The 16,331-nt window shown below is 33.4% G+C and overlaps 1 protein-coding gene across 1 annotated transcript in view; it reads left to right on the top strand.

Moving 5' to 3' along the window:
- Window positions 1-16,331, top strand: part of WRN (WRN RecQ like helicase) — a 127,628-nt gene that overhangs the window by 110,154 nt on the left and 1,143 nt on the right. The window contains exons 29-34 of the mRNA XM_055080921.1: window positions 880-955; window positions 1,185-1,297; window positions 2,982-3,096; window positions 4,036-4,167; window positions 6,712-6,874; window positions 10,146-10,360. Coding sequence (XP_054936896.1) covers window positions 880-955; window positions 1,185-1,297; window positions 2,982-3,096; window positions 4,036-4,167; window positions 6,712-6,874; window positions 10,146-10,360 — 814 coding nt within the window. The remainder of the gene's footprint in view (window positions 1-879; window positions 956-1,184; window positions 1,298-2,981; window positions 3,097-4,035; window positions 4,168-6,711; window positions 6,875-10,145; window positions 10,361-16,331) is intronic.

Raw genomic sequence — 16,331 nt, 5'->3', positions numbered from 1 at the left:
CAAATTTATAGTTGTCTTGAGTCACCTGATATGACTAATTCTTTGAACTGGAGTTTTCTTTCCTCATGTTCAAATCTCTTTATTCTAGTGGTAAAATCTGATAATTGTAAAAATGAAGTCTTACTTTACACTGTAAATTTTTAATTCTTGAACCAGGGAAATTTATAAACATTTCTTAAATATCAAACATGTTCTTCTCTTTCCCCCCCAAAAGCAGAAATTTATTTAAATTTGACACTTTTTACATAGGCTATTCTATACAATTTCATTTTTATAACTTTTCCTCTTTATAATTAATTTATCTGTGAAATTGCCTCTTGTATAACCTGGTTTTCTATCTAGTTTGCTGCCTTGCACCTTTCATACCATGTTAATTGCTAATTGGGTGTTTTAAATTCTTCTTTCGAGGAGTCAAAGGCAAAATTACTCCTTTTGACTTTTTTTTAGTTTGATTCTGAAGAAAAATGTGAATAATTTGATTAATTCCATGCTAATGTTCCTCAACAGCCAAAAAATAGTGCTATCACAAGAAGAATTATAGATTGTATCATTCTTGGTTAGAAAAAATTTTACTTTGGTATAGATAAGGAGTATTTTCTTTCAAAGTATTTGATTGATGAGGAGGCAAATGCTCTTCTTAATTGCACCAATTTTGTGATTGACTCAAATTATAGTTTTAACTTTACCTCTATAATGAATGTATTTGATACAAAATCTTTAAAATCTAGGCTCTCATTTAAGTAACAGTTGCCTTACTGGTATTGTGACAAATAAATGTTAATATTGATTTGGAAAGATATTCTCATTTTGGGGGCAAAATAAAAAGTGAACTTGGAGAAAGAAAAGCTTTTATTATTTCTTTTCTTTTAAATGTTTTAGCATCATGGTGCCATCACCAGGAAAATATTACAGGTCCTCAGAACCTGTTATTTCAGCTGAAGAGCAGGAGACTCAGGTATGGCTTTTGTAAAAAGGCACTTAGTTTTTGAGAAGATAGTTATGAGTCTATGCATGCTTAAAATTCTCTTGCCAGTATTTTAAAAATTGTTCTTTAGCTAAGAGTCTTAAGATACAGTTCATTTTTCATCCTAAGGGGGAAATGTAATATCTGAAGCTCTAAAAATAAAGGGCTGGATATTTCTAAGTACATTTAAACAAATGTTGTTTCTTTGCTTTTCGTTCAGACTACATTATATGGCAAATTGGTGGAAGCTAGGCAGAAACATGCCCATAAAATGAATGTTCCTCCAGCTATTCTGGCAACAAATAGGATACTGGTGGATATGGCCCAAATGAGGTAAACTATTGGCATATTTCTAACTTATTTTCTTCTAACATAATAGATTTGTAAAATACATCATTTAGTGATAATATGACTATGGCTCCAGCAGTCACATCCAAGAGGTGGTTCCCAAATCTCCCATGTTGCTGCCAGTGATCTGTTTCTTCACTGAGCTTTAGTCCCACATGAAACCAACTGTTTTCAGCAATCAGATCCAGTGTATATAAAATCTAACTCACTACCCACCAACCCTCCGTACATGCATTTCATGCAAATGCCAAAACTCTTCCTTCTGAATTCCTTATTTTTGTTAGTCATACTATCATGTTCCTAGTCACTCCTGTTTAATACCTCTGATACTACTTTTACTCTTCTAACATATATCCCCATCTTTCTCTTATTATATAGTTTTTAGACTTTTTCATTTCAGTGTTCCTTCTGTGTCTGTCTATGCTTTTCTTTTTTTGGTGACACCATGGTAGTTCAGACCATTACCCTTGGACTGTTGCAAAAGCCTCTACCTAGTTACTCTTTCTTCAGCCTCTCTCTCTCTCTCTCTGTTTCATCTGATATATGAATACCAAATTAATCTTTATCATGTTGGTACTTCTGCTTAACTAGTTTCCCACTGTCTTAACTTATTTAGCCCACAATTCAAGGCCTTCCATTTATGGACTTAAACCTTCTTTTCCATCTGAGTCACAGAATTTTAATGCTTAATCGTACCTAGATTGTTTACCATTTGTTTGTCTCCTTTTCAACTTCCATATACTTATTTACAATGTTGCTTCTGACTTGTAGTTTCCTTGATTTCCCAAAACTCCTATTAGGAAATCCTGTAAGATCTGGCTTTGTTTTTATTTGCTCCATGAAGCCTTCCATGTTCTTATCAGCAAAGTGATTCCTCTGTGGAATTCATAAAGGACTTTTAAATGTAAATTTAAAAGATGATTCTATGGCACTTATTACATAATGCTTCACTTTTTTTGTTATTATTGGTATTCATGTATATGTGTCTTCTAGATTTTAAACTCTGTGATGAAGATGTTATATTCCTCATCTTTTTGTGTTTTCCAAAGCACCTAGCACAATGCCTAATAATCACTAGGTGGTCAATAAATATTTAGAAGAAATTATTTCCAAAGAATTGTTGGTTGGTAATTGTACTCATCTTGTATACTTCCTTTTCAAAAACTGTTTCTGTTGCTAAATTTCATTCAAGAGATGTTACTTTAGAGAAGAATTTTCTAATAATGTTACATAGTGCATATATCTTATAATAATTATTTCATTAAAAATAAATATTCAAAGACCACATTTTAATATTCAGTGAAGATATTTAAAGGAAAAGGAGTAATCATTAGATTGGCAGATTTTTAGAAAGAAGACATCAGACATTCTCTTCATATTGGACACAATAAGAAATATTAAAAGCCTGAAGTAGTTAGTTAGCTAGTTTATTGTTACAGGTAAAAAGTTTGTAAATAATGAATGAGATTTTCTTCTGAGTTTCTTAGCCTCTTAGTTGTCCTCTAAGAATCATAAAACACAATTACTTGTTTTATACATTGTTTTTGGTTGCTGGAAAAAAATTCATGTTTATCGAGTGTCAGTATTGAAGCTAAATGTCTATCAGCCGTGTTGCTGGAGTGGTGACGTTTCAGTGGTTTCTTGACTTTTTAATTTTTTTAAACGACAGACCTACTACAGTTGAAAATGTGAAAAGGATCGATGGTGTTTCTGAAGGCAAAGCTACGATGTTGGCCCCTCTGTTGGAAGTCATCAAACATTTCTGTCAAATAAATAGTCTTCAGGTAAAATACTATGGTTTGCGGGAGCTCTGAGAGAATAAACTTTTTTTGACAATTACAAAACACCCTTCAAAAGCAGCATTTTTCATTTCTATGCTGGACACTTAGAAAATGAATCAGATAGTTTCTATAGTAAGTCAGTTATAAAAACATGTTAGTTACCTATTTTTTTTTTAATTGAAGTATAGTTGACTTACAATATTATATTAGTTTCAGATGTACAACATAGTGATTCAATATTTCTATATATTATACTCTAAAGTTATTATAAAATATTGGCTATATGCCCTGTGCTGTACATTACATCCTTGTAACTTATTTGTTTTATACCCAGTAGTTTGTACCTCTTAACTCCCTTCCCCTATCTTGCCCCTTCCTCTACCTTTCTCCCCACTGATAACCACTAGTTACCTAATTTTTAAGATGATTCTGAAGTAATAGTTGTCAAACCTGCTTATGTCTGTTTATTTTGTTGAGAGGTTTTGTTTTTAAATCTGAATAAGTACTGTATTTTAGACTAAGAAATTATTTTACTTTCAAATGTAGATAGAAATTAACGCTTCATTCATTCATTCACTATTCACTTCTGGGGGATTAGGGGACTAATTTAGAGGCAGAGTGGTCCATATTATAGTTCATTTTTAGCCCCTCTTATCATCTTAAAGGGAAGACTAGGAATTTCTAGTTTTACAACCATGTTTGTAATTACAAATATTTTATTCAAAACTTATTCCCTCTAGCCTTATTTTACCTTTTAAATTCAACATGTAAAAAATAAAAAAAACTTTTTGAGCTCCTCATAAAAAGGGAATTTGGAGCTGTTCCTTAGAGGTTTTATTTGTGTTATTTTTTTTCTCTAATAGCTAATGATCATGTTGATATTCTATCAATCATTATATTGATATTATTTTTGATCATTTGTGCTACATTTAAATTTTGTAGACAGACCTCTTTTCAAGTACAAAACCACAAGAAGAACAGAAGAAAAGTCTGGTGGTGAAAAATAAAGCAAGCTCACTTTCACAGTCTGCAGCCATCACATATTCTTTATTCCAAGAAAAGAAAATGTGTTTGGTAAGTGTTACTTTCAAGTTAGGGGGAATTTTTAAATTTATCTAAATGTGTTTTGTCAGCTTTTCAATATCATAGTTGAGACTTGGGATAAATTTCTTCTAATCCTACAGTATTTTATGTTGTTTCATTTTATAATTAATTTTAGAACAGAATGTCATTTGCTTTTTCTGCTAAGCCCTTTTCTGTTAATTAAGTAAAAACAGCAAGTATAGTTTGACCATGATTATCTTATAGAGGTTGTATCAGAGGTACTGATAAACACATTTATAGCTTAGGGATATTGGAGCAGCCATATTTTAAGACTCCATATTTTTTAATGGGATTAATAGTTAAAAAACTATTACTGTATATACTGATAAGAGATAATCTCCAAGATACATTGTTAAGTAGAAAAAGGAAGATGCATAGCACTGTGAAAAACATACATAAATGTGTATGTTTATATATTTGCATGCTTATATATTCACATATCCTTGGGTATGTATACAAAAGTGCATAGAATATCTCTGAAGGATGTCGAAGAAGCTAGAAATAAGTTAAAAAAAATAACAAACTTGCTTTTCACTCTATCTCCTCTAGTGTAATGTTCTATTTTTTTAACCATGTCTGCTTGATGCTCTTTGAAAAAAATCTGATTACTGTGAAAAATGGCCATACTTAATGTTTCTTCATTGTTTTGTCATAAGTCCTTAAGGCTGTTGAGATTTTTTAAATATACAAAATGAAGAGGATATCTTAGTGGAATAGGGACAGAATGAGGCTTCCAGCTAAGTTTCACTAATTTGCATTCCTGTCCTCTCTGATGTTAAATTGGTTTAGATTAGGCTGTATGGTCCAGGGCCTGCTTTTCCTGTTCTCTGTGTCTCCATCCACTAGGCTATGTTGCACACTTTCTATTCTGGTTAATATCCAATATAAATAAGAATAAACAGTCCATAGCTTATCTTAGTCACTTAATATATGTTCTACTTATATAGCCAAACTCCTTAATTAAAAGTTCAAAAGCCATTACACAAAGAACCAAATAATTCCATTGAACTATTTTTGAAACATATTACATGATAAATAGGAATTTTAAGTTCATTCTCTTATTTAAACAGTAACTTACATGTACATGTTAAACATGCTTGTATATACACAATTTGACCAAATATGTATGGTATAACTGTATATAATTACTAAGAAAATATGGAATAGCCTCCAGATTTTTAAAATAAATTGTATTCTCATACTTAGCGAGGATATGAAGTTTCAGGTATTATATTACATATTCATGGTTAAAAATGTGAAGAGTGGTATATCTTCATTTGTGTCTTTTGCTATTATTTGGTTGTATATTATTGTGAAATATTGTGGTGTAATTATCTGTACTTCCCAGGAGTCTGAGGGGGTCTTGCCAGTTAACCACAAAATTAAACATGCCTAAGGACTAATTAATCAGGAGGAATAATACAATTAGTTTTAGGTAATACGATGCCTGGTATCAAATAACCCTGATATTATGCACACATGGTACACATCTTCTAGTAGAAAAAGTGTAGACATTTAGTGAAAGTAACTTAAAACCTTCCTTTGAAGGATGAAAATATTGCTTTAAATGCTCTATTTTGTGAAAATATCAGCATTCATACAAATACAGTCCAAATTCAGACTTTCAAGGTGTGTTAAAAAAGAGTGTCATGAAATAATTTAAAGCTGAGTGACTAAACTTTCTGAATGTTTAAAAGAATGTTTTATCTAACAGACATCTTAAATGGATTTGGAGCTACATTTGTTTAAAAGCTACATAAATATGTAACAGTGTCCTTAATTTAGCACAATTCATGTTAAATTCAATGCTAGGCAAATGATGACAGCCACTTGTAAATTGTGGTTATTATTATTTTATGAATAGAGCCAATTTAAAGCACTTTTTAAACTCTTCTTGAGAACCTCTTCTAGAGTACATTTGGAGCCTTATGTTATTGCTAAGCATTTTACGATTTGTCTTCCTGGAAATTCATGTAACTGAAGTACCGTGTGTTATTTCAAGTATATACATTATTGGGTTACAGTTTACTGTATTTTTAAAAAGGTTGTGGCCGCTATTAGACTTACATAGAATGACTACTCTCTGTCACTAATAGGTTTTTTTTTTTTTTTTTTTTTTGTGCCCAGCCGCTCCGCGGCATGCGGGATCCCTCCAGACCGGGGCGCGAACCCGGTTCCCCTGCATCGGCAGGCGGACGCGCAACCACTGCGCCACCAGGGAAGCCCCTAATAGGTTTTTAAGGTGAATAATTACAGAGGGATGAGGATTGATTTCTTAGCCAAACCTGGGTGATTTTGCCTTATTCAATATAATAAGTATAAAAAGTAGCACCTGTGGAGTTCTAACATGTGAGTCATTTTAAAGAATTCGTTAAAATGAGAAATTTAAATGAAGGTTTAGTCCACTGTTTCTCTCTCAGTGAACATTTGCTACCTGAAGGCTTTGGACCTTGTATTTCTATACAGCACAGTGGAAACGTAAACTCACCGGTTGTTTTGCTGCTATTTCTCTAGAAGAGTGTAGCTGAGAACAGGATTCTGCCTCTCACAGCAGTTGGCATGCACTTGTCCCAAGCGGTGCAAGCTGGCTATCCACTCGATATGGAGCGAGCAGGTCTGACTCCAGAGATTCAGAAGATTATTGCTGATGTTATCCGAAACCCTCCCATCAACTCAGGTGATAACCGTGACCCTCGTCTGCAGCCTTAATGACTTGAGTCATTGAACCCAGATGAAGTAAACAAGCAATCCACTAATATTGTTCACTCTGATTGCATTAACCCTTTATGCTACTATGAAAACTTTACTTTTATAATGCTTTTTATTGTTTTAGAAAAACAGTCTTTCTTCCCATTATCACTCAGAAGTCTGAGTCTGTGAAATTCTTGCTTTTTTTTTTCAGCTTCAGGTTACAACTTCCACACCCATCCCCCAAACAGTGCTCTTTCATCCTTTTCTAATTTCTACTTCATCACTTGAAAAAAACACACATTCATTCCCCATAGCTCACTGACTCTTAGCTTTTTTCTAAATCTTTCTGATTCCCTGTCACTGGTTTTACCTAAGTAGCCTTTCTCATCAGTACAGTCAATAGTGTCAGGCACTGTGGCGTTGAAGGGATGGACGGAGTTCTCTTGGGCCCCTTGTCGAAGGATTTCCTCCTGTCACTTTGCTACAGAACCTCAACTGTGCTCATGGAGATCAAGCCCCTTTGTTTGCCTTGCAGAAAATTTAAAAATATGCCTATTTTAAAATTATGATCCCTTTTTTACAGAAGTAAAGATGAGGTGGATTAGAAGGATTTTCACACCCTAAATGTACAAATGTAAACTAGGTGTGTTATAATTCAATAAATCTGATAAATTTTTTTTGACTGTTAGGACAGAGCAGTGGACATACAAAAAGCCTTATCTCCAAAGCTGCAGTGCAAATAGTTAAACTTATTACCTCAAATCCTTTCCCACTCAGGAACAAGTATACAGTTCTCCCCCCAAATTTAGAAATAAGGGAAAACAGATCACAATGAATACTATACTTAACTGATCAGAACAAAGGTATTTAAGTCACCTTCAAAGGCAGCATTTGTTCTAGGCTTGAGCAACACTTGACTGAAGGACACCTCCATCTCTCCTTCCATTGCTCAACCTTGGAGGCAAGGAGAGAGACAGAGGGGAGTTTGGGCAGTGGTCCTCTAGGTTAGTTCCAGGAAACCGAAGTTTCTCTTTTTACTATACCATGTTAAAGTTGTCCTGCCAACTATTTAAAGGAAAGAAATATGCAATTTCTAATCCTGGTCAATGAGACTTCCAAGTGTTTTCAGGGCCTGTTGATAGCTTATGTCAAGATCTTATTTGAGGGAGATACCTTAACAACTAATTCTGCTTCTGTATCACAGCTTTCTGGTTATGATTTGATTTCCCATGTAGGTCTGTCTATAGGGAAAATATGCTCTAGTCTTGCTAATCTGGGTACTTACCTATATGATAGTTGTGAATTCATAATTGGAAATTAATGAATTGGCATTTTGTGAGCTTGGTTAATGTGGCTCTATTAAGGTTAAAGTAGGTTTGTAAATCTGAAAACGTGAGGGCCAAATCCTGTACTGTGATAAAATATCCAAGGTCACTTAGCTGTGAGTCATCTTGTGAGGAAGCTAGCCAGCTCTCCTGGTCACTCTCCAGTCTTTCTAACTTCAGCAGCCATTTTACTAGAAATTAAGGAAGAGGAAGGACAACAGTAATTAATTGCATGGTTAGAATTGGGATTGTATAAAACCTCTCTTTCTCCAGTGCAGAATGAAATAGTATTTTAGAGAAAGTCAAAGACTCAGATGCCTTCTTGATTTTAATACCCTAGAATTATTTTTTCCTTTATGTATGTATTGTCTCTCAGGATTTAGAGAAAGGTATATCTTTGATGAGCTGTTTGATAGTATGCAGTATTCTCTGAAAGAGTTTGTACACTTTTTTTCCCTTTTTCCTATTGTCTTTACTATTATACACTGAGTATAGCAAATAAATTTTCATTCAGTTAAATATTAAATTGAAATTCCAAAGAACAATGGAATTTAAATTATACTTATTAAACACTTACTTCATCTTTCTGTCAATACACTGTGTATAGGTTGTACAAATAATACGAAAAAATATATTATTGTAATTTACTTCCAAAGCTTCCAATTGAGAAAGTATCATGGGCTCTAAACTTTCTTTTGATTGTATGGTTATAGTCTGTAATATATCATTTATTAATGTGAAATTTTATTTTTGAATTCTTATTTTTCCTTGATAAAATACTATTTGTTCTCTTACTGGAGGAAACATTGTTGAGTTACAAATTATAATAAGAAATGAAGATATCTATGCCACACTAATGATTCAGATATGATATTTCATCTTTTACTTAACTGTAGCCATATCAAATAATTTGGTGTTTTAATGAACAAGTTTGTTGGCATTTAAATTTTGCACAATCTTGAAATGAGAATTTTCTATATTTTTATTATGGCATAATCTTAATCTTAAAAATAGAGTATTTGTGAATTGAGAAATTATATCTATTATTTTCATGCTGTCTTATTTGCTAAGTAGGTTTTGTCCTTGTAACAATATTTTAAGGAATTCTGTACCTTTTTATTCTTTTCGTTTTTTCCATGTTTACATGACTTTAAGCTTCTTCTTTTATGGAGTTGAGATTCTAACTATGCTTGATAATAAATGAAGCAAAGTATTTAATGAGGTACCTGGAAAGTATTTTTAATAATTTTGTTCTTTCATTCTTTATGTGCATGTAACTAGAAAATTAAGGGTGGCTTCCAAGGGACCTGCCACAAAAGTAGGGGTAATATGATCTCTTTTAAGCACTGAAAGAATGCAGGCGGTGCTCATTATTTCACTCTCCAATAGATATTTTCAGCACTTACTTGTGTGGAAAGTTAGGGCAAATAAGATCTGAAAATAAAATATCTTTCCCAGAAAACTTATTTAAATAATAGGCATTTTAAATAGTTGATGTGTTTTGTTATGCTTCGATAGCCATTGAAAGAATCCTTTTTATTAGCATCTTATTTACAAGTATGATTAGCTTCTATTTTAAGGATAAATTATTTTCAAAAAATTAACTTATAATTGATATTTGGAATTTCTGTGGATGGTGGTTTTGATTCTCACGGCAGCCCTCAAAAGACGGTTTGAAACAAAAGTTAAGCAGAGTCGATAGCCTGACCTGACTCTGGGTCTTGGAGGCAGGGGTGCAGGTGGTGCAGGAGTGAGGGGACATGTTTTACTCCATTTCTGTTCTGTAAGGGGATAGGCATTTGAAAGAGGAACATTTTCTTTGGCCACCTTCCTCCTTCCTTTCTACAAAACATGTCACTATTTCCAGCTCATAGGTTTTCTGCAGTGTTCCGTGTAATTTATTTTTAAATCTTTTTTTTTCATCCTTTACAGATACAAATAAAATTAAACTAATTAGAATGTATGTTCCTGAAAACATTGACACCTACCTTATCTACATGGCAACTGAGATCCTGGAAAAAGACTGCGATAACAGGATGCTATGCCAATTTTCATGTGATTCCAACAAAAAGAGATGTTTCCCCAACTCTGAAGAGAGCTGTTCAAATCCTAAGAGAAGCAAGGAAGAAGTGGGCACTAATACCAAGGTGTTAATTATATATAGAATTTTCATATAGTGTCAGATCGTTCAATTTGCATATCTTAATACCAGAATGCTGTATTTTTTGAACTGTTATAAATTCTGATAGAAGGTTACTTTTTAGAAAATCTCGGTGCTGTATTTCCGTTGCTTTTCATAAATCCGATCTGAGAAAAGAGATTTTTTAAACACCGGGAAAAGAGGAATATAGTCCATCTATTTAGCTTATTGTATGGGAATGTCAGCTTAAATTTTACCTCTACCTTATATTGACTATACAGTCTGGAAATTCTCTTTCTTTCATACATATATTTAATATTGGCTGTAAGCATATGGTAGTTTATGTGGTTAATGAAAATAAAACCAAATTCTATGATATATACCTCCCCAGATACTAGAATTTGTCCATCATTCTGTTACTCCTCAGGCTCTGTTCCTGTTAAATTGAATCTCTCAGGTACAAGGATAATTGTTGCTCATGGTCCTGGCCATATCCCAGTGCACTTTTGCATGATCAGAGAAAGACCATGAGTTTAGTATTATTTTTACATGGTATATTTTATTAAAATCAAATGCTTTGAATATTATTGCTCTGTGTGTTATGTGAGATAAATAAATAGTAATCAGAGAATAACTATTCTTTGAACATTGTGACTCTACTAAATGATTGCAAAGACTTGAAAATTTGACCTTTAATATCTTCCAGGTCTAAAGTTCCATGATAAAAGTTTGTGAAAACTATAATTAACTCAAAAATTACTTTAGTTCCTAGATCATAAATTCAGCATGGTGGTAGGTGGTTGCTACTATATTTATATTAGAGAATTAGGGACTTTATTTCAGTTATAAGTAATCTTTATAGGATTTCCAACAGTTAAACTCCTTTTCTCAATAGCTTAAAAAGTAAGAGGAACTGATCTTTTAAAATTCTGTCCTTCAGTTAGATTTGTATATAGTCAGGTACTAGATAACCTAATGAAATCTGATTAACTGGAATTCTTTACATTATTTTGGCGATTGAATTAGCTATAAGAAGGGCATTACTAACACACCACTGTAAAGCAATTATACTCCAATAAAGATGTTAAAAAAAAAAAAGCGCATTAAAGGAGGTATACGTTGGGCAGGTGGTAGTGAAATTTGGCTGCTATTCCCAGCCTTTTATTTCTGAAATCTATACCAGGTGCATAAGACCTTACTTTTTTCCCAACTGTATCTGTCAATGGGAAAAGTTGTAACTTGTTATTTTTCCTGAATATTGAACATTTATAGTGAAATACTGTTTTAACCACACATTAATATTATTGCTTTCCTCCTATTGAAATAACATCATATTCTGAAAAAAGAGTGGAGGTATTTTGGGGGGGTGGGTATTTAAGTGGGTGGAAGTTAAGCCTACCGGATTCAGCCTTTTCTTTTTCCCCATTTAGGGGAACAAGAATATTGGGGCTAGGAAGTAGATTAAGGGGTGAGTGAGCCAGCCAAAGTGTTTTTCTTTCGTCTGCCTTCCAGTATAGAAAGCTAATCTGAACACTGTAGATAGAGGCTGTTGGAGGCCTGGTTTCAGGATCCTTCATGTGTTAACATTCATCTTCTCTACTGACCTGGGTTGTATCCCTTAGTGTATTTCATCTGATGATTATGAGGTTTCTAATAAAAAATAGTGTCAAAACAAATTCTTCTTATTAGCTGATGCATTGTTAGGTTTACATCTATTGTGACTGCGGTTAAGATAGAAGCTCAATCATGCCTACGTTTACTGGAGGAAGATTATGTCTTGATAATGGTAGTTCTGATTCAGTATACGAAGGTACACAGTGGATTCTTTAAATGTGTAGTTTTTTTATTTCTGGAAAGTTTTCTTAAATTGTAGATTTAAAATTTTTGTATTTTTGTCCCATTGCTTTGTAGTTCTTCTTAACGGACTTCTGCTCTCTATATGTTGGATCTTCTTTACTGAGCTACAATATCTGTCACTTCTCATGAATTCTTTTTGGCTTTTCATTTCTCTTTAAATTAAACTTTTCTTCTTTTTCACCTTCTATTTCTGTTTGGACACAATCTGTTGTATTTATTGCTATGTTCCTTATAGTTTAATATTCACTTCTATAATTTTTCCTTTTATTTCTAATTCTTTCCAGAGCTTTCCCCCTCACTTTTGAATTTTTCTGATTTTAATTTATGATGTTGGTTTTGAATTATTTTCTTAACGTTTTTCAGCTCATTTTAGGAGGTTACAGTCTTCTATATCTTAGCAAGTCGGTGTCAGATTTGACCTCATAACTTCCTGTTGCTCCTTTTTGTGTGAAATTAGTTTTACTGCACTTTCAAAAGACGGCATGCTTCAGGATGCTTCATGCTTTAGTTTTTCCAAGTTCCCAGAGCTCTCCTGTTGTTTTTGTGTAGCATTCAAAATAGGGAAACTTGGTTTATGACATACCTCGTTCTGCCACTTTTACCTGGGCTTTCTCTTCCCTTTGCCTCTGTTATACCCGTCCTGCTTGATTTTGATTTAACCCCAGCAGTTCTGTGTTGGGCCTTCACCTGGAAGTTCATAGCTGCCAGCTGCTCTAGTCACTTAAGACACTGCTGTGGACCCCTTTCCGTTGCCTGCTGTTGGGTTGGGCAAAGGCCCTCCCACTTTTCAGATGCTGTTCTCAAATAAACCTTTCCAGTGTATACCTGTGGGCTGTTTGGTTCTCCTGTTCTCAGGCACCTCACTGCCTGCCTCTGTTTTCTCCCACACAGATGCTGCCATGCAGGTCTTAAGGCTGTTGGTGGTTTTTCCTCACATGCTTGTAGTTTCGGTTTCCTGAGGATACCTTTAATGAACTTAGTTTCTTTGTAAATGTAGATGATGAATTTTTGGTTTTGCTCCCTAATTCTATCTGTTTTAATGCTGGGATTCAGAGAGATTAAAACTATGCTGCTGCTGCCACCATCTTCCCAGAACCCTCTCCTCATATGTCACTTTTTTCCATCTTATTTTTCTTGACTGCCTGAGGGGAGAGAGAGAGAGAGAGGTCTCATGCCCTGCCACTGAGTTTCATTATAAATTAAAACATACAACATTTTTATAAACTACTTTAAGATACTCAGGAAAAACGCTGGGGGGGTAATATTATTATAATCATTATTGTTAAAATTCAGTACCTCAGAATAATATGAATTTTCTTAAGCTTTGCTTTTTTAGGCATAGTTTGTTTTTTTCCTACGGAAATAGTGCATGTAATAACTATTTTGTATTCCACAAAAATTTTAAAGGTTGATGGAAAACATTCTTGTGATTTTTCACTGAAAGATGAGAGTCACAGAAATTCACTAAAACTAACTTCCTGGAATCAGCCATTCAGCGATCCCAAAATAGAAGATTTCTTTGTAGATTCTCATTCACAGGTAAAATTGATTTAATAAAATAGTTTTCATGACAAATATATTATGCTTGATAACTAATATACCTAGATTTATCTTAGTTTTTAGATGAAATTAAATGCAAATATAATGTACGTATTTGCTTACATATATATGGGTACATATAATCAGCAAAGAGTTAATGTTTTATATTCTCAACTTACTGATAGTGGCTTATTAATAGAACTTGGAGTACCAAGTAAGTACTTACTTAACTTCAAGTAAATACTTACTTAAGTTTTTATTATGATTGCTGGGAATTTTAGCCTTCTACTAATGAAGGAAATAGTCACTGAAAAGCATTGTTTCTGTTATTAGACCTCATAATTAAAGTCCTCCAGATATACATTCAGTGTAAGCCAGCATTTTACCCCTTTCTCAATGAAATAAGCTCATTTTTATAATGATAGGATAAATGCTGAATATCATATTCTATCAATATAAAAGTGTTATGGAAGATAAAAGACTTGAAATGATATTAGCTACCAATTAATGAATACCAAGAATAAATCAGGATGTGTTTTGATATTTTGTAACTCCAAATAATCCAGTGATACAGTATTATATACTGTTATTGTCTTTTTCTGTGTGAAGAAATCAAGGCTTTAATAAAATTCATAAGGTCATACATGTAGCAAGTGACTCAATTAGAACTCAAACCTAGTTCTGTTTTTTTTTAAGTTACTTAGGCTTATTTTATTTATTTATATTTATTTTTAATTGGAGTATAGTTGCTTCACAATGTTGTATTAGTTTCTGCTGTACAACGAAGTCAATCAGCTATATGTGTACATATATCCCCTCCCTCTTGGACCTTCCTCCCACCCCTCCTCCCCCATTCCACCCATCTAGGTCATCACAGAGCCTGTCTGGTTTTAAAGTCCCTGCCTATTCCATAGTATTCGGCTACGGCTACAACAGGACGTCGGGTTTCTTCCTTGGCTCTGTTAATTGTTCGGATCTTGTACTCTGTTTTACTTTTTGGCTTTGTTATAATTTTAACTGGTTTCCTTCCTCCAATTGCCCTTAAACTCTAATTGCAAGCAATGATAGTTGTCTGTGGCTGTAAGGGATTTTGATAATAAAATTCTGGGGGGAAGAGTATTTCTGGGCCAATTTTATCTCTACCCAAATGCCTTTTATCCGTGCCACTTTATATCCCTAATACTTATTATTTCTAAGTCAAACATTATAGTATCATACAGTGTGTATAAATCTAATCTGTTCTCCTGGTCTTCTCTTCCCTGTGAGGAAATAGGTGCCTGGGAGAAAAGTTGCTATCTTGGCTGGTTTTTTTCTTTAGCTTTTGCTAAAGTGTGAGTAGCCCTTTCTTCGGCACTGGATTTATTTAAGTTGGAATAGCTAACAGCTTTTACCTTTTAAAAATATAAGGTCACACAGTTTTTTTGTCAAGGATTTTTTACTTTTTTTTCCCACCTTTAAATATTTTGAAGCCATTGTTAAACACAGAAAACATAATAAAACATAGCAAGCAGTTAATGAACAATTCATAGATGTAGTCTTCATTCTTGAAATGGAATAAATTATACTGGTATACCTTAGGCTAACAGACACATTGTAACTTAGATGAGACCACCTTACCTTAAAGCCCTCAAATAGTTCCAATAAATAAATTAACTCTCCCAGATTCCAAAGTATAGTCATGTTAGAATGATTTCTCCCTCATGTTGGTTTAAGGAGCTAGAGTTCAAGCTGAGATAACACAAATTAATACCATTTTGAGCTTATAGAACTTACCTATTAAAAGTTTTAATAGGTATTAAATTACCTATTAAAATTTGTTTAATGTACAGACAATATAGTACACAACCACTGCCTTTGGGTTTAATCTTGTTTTCAGGGACCTTTAACTAGGGTTCTGAAGCTTCATTTGGTGCACAGGTCCCCTAAAATTAGGCAAAAAATCGTGCATGTGTACATTTGTCTTTTTTTGTCATAAATGGACCTCTAGTTTTTAGTAGATTCTCAAAAGAGTCTATGAAACAGAACCCTTTTTTTTTTCATTTATTCAGCAAATGTTTTTTGAGTACCTGTTATGTCTCAGCAACTCTGCAAGGTCCTGATGATGCTTGAACCACTCTCCTAGTCTGTCTACCACTGTAGATGTACAAGTTGTATGCTTTTTTAAATGCCTAATATAACTCTGTGTGTGTGTGTACACATGCTTAGGCAGATGCCTTCCTTGGAACATTAAATTCACCATTTTGGCCAAGCTAAAGCAAATACACCATGGGACATAGATCTGAAATAATATCCAGTTCTTTCCTTTCCAAATGAGAGTGTACACTTGAGTGTCTAAAAATAGGTAACAGGATGGCAGGTAATTGCCTAAAAAAATGATATAGTTGATTTTGTCTCTCTCTCATGTGTTTATTTTTGGATCTAGAAATAAATTCTGTAGATCTCATTATTCTGTTTTATTTGGAAAGGGAAGGCTTGTGGGTGTATATTCAATAACCTATGTTACTTTGCAACTGAGACACATTTTCAGCAGTACAAATATATATATATATGTATATATATATATATATATATATTTTTTTTTT

Source organism: Physeter macrocephalus, chromosome 20 (assembly GCF_002837175.3).
Source record: "Physeter macrocephalus isolate SW-GA chromosome 20, ASM283717v5, whole genome shotgun sequence".
Lineage (NCBI taxonomy): Eukaryota > Metazoa > Chordata > Mammalia > Artiodactyla > Physeteridae > Physeter > Physeter macrocephalus.
This window is presented reverse-complemented; position numbering and strand designations above follow the sequence as displayed.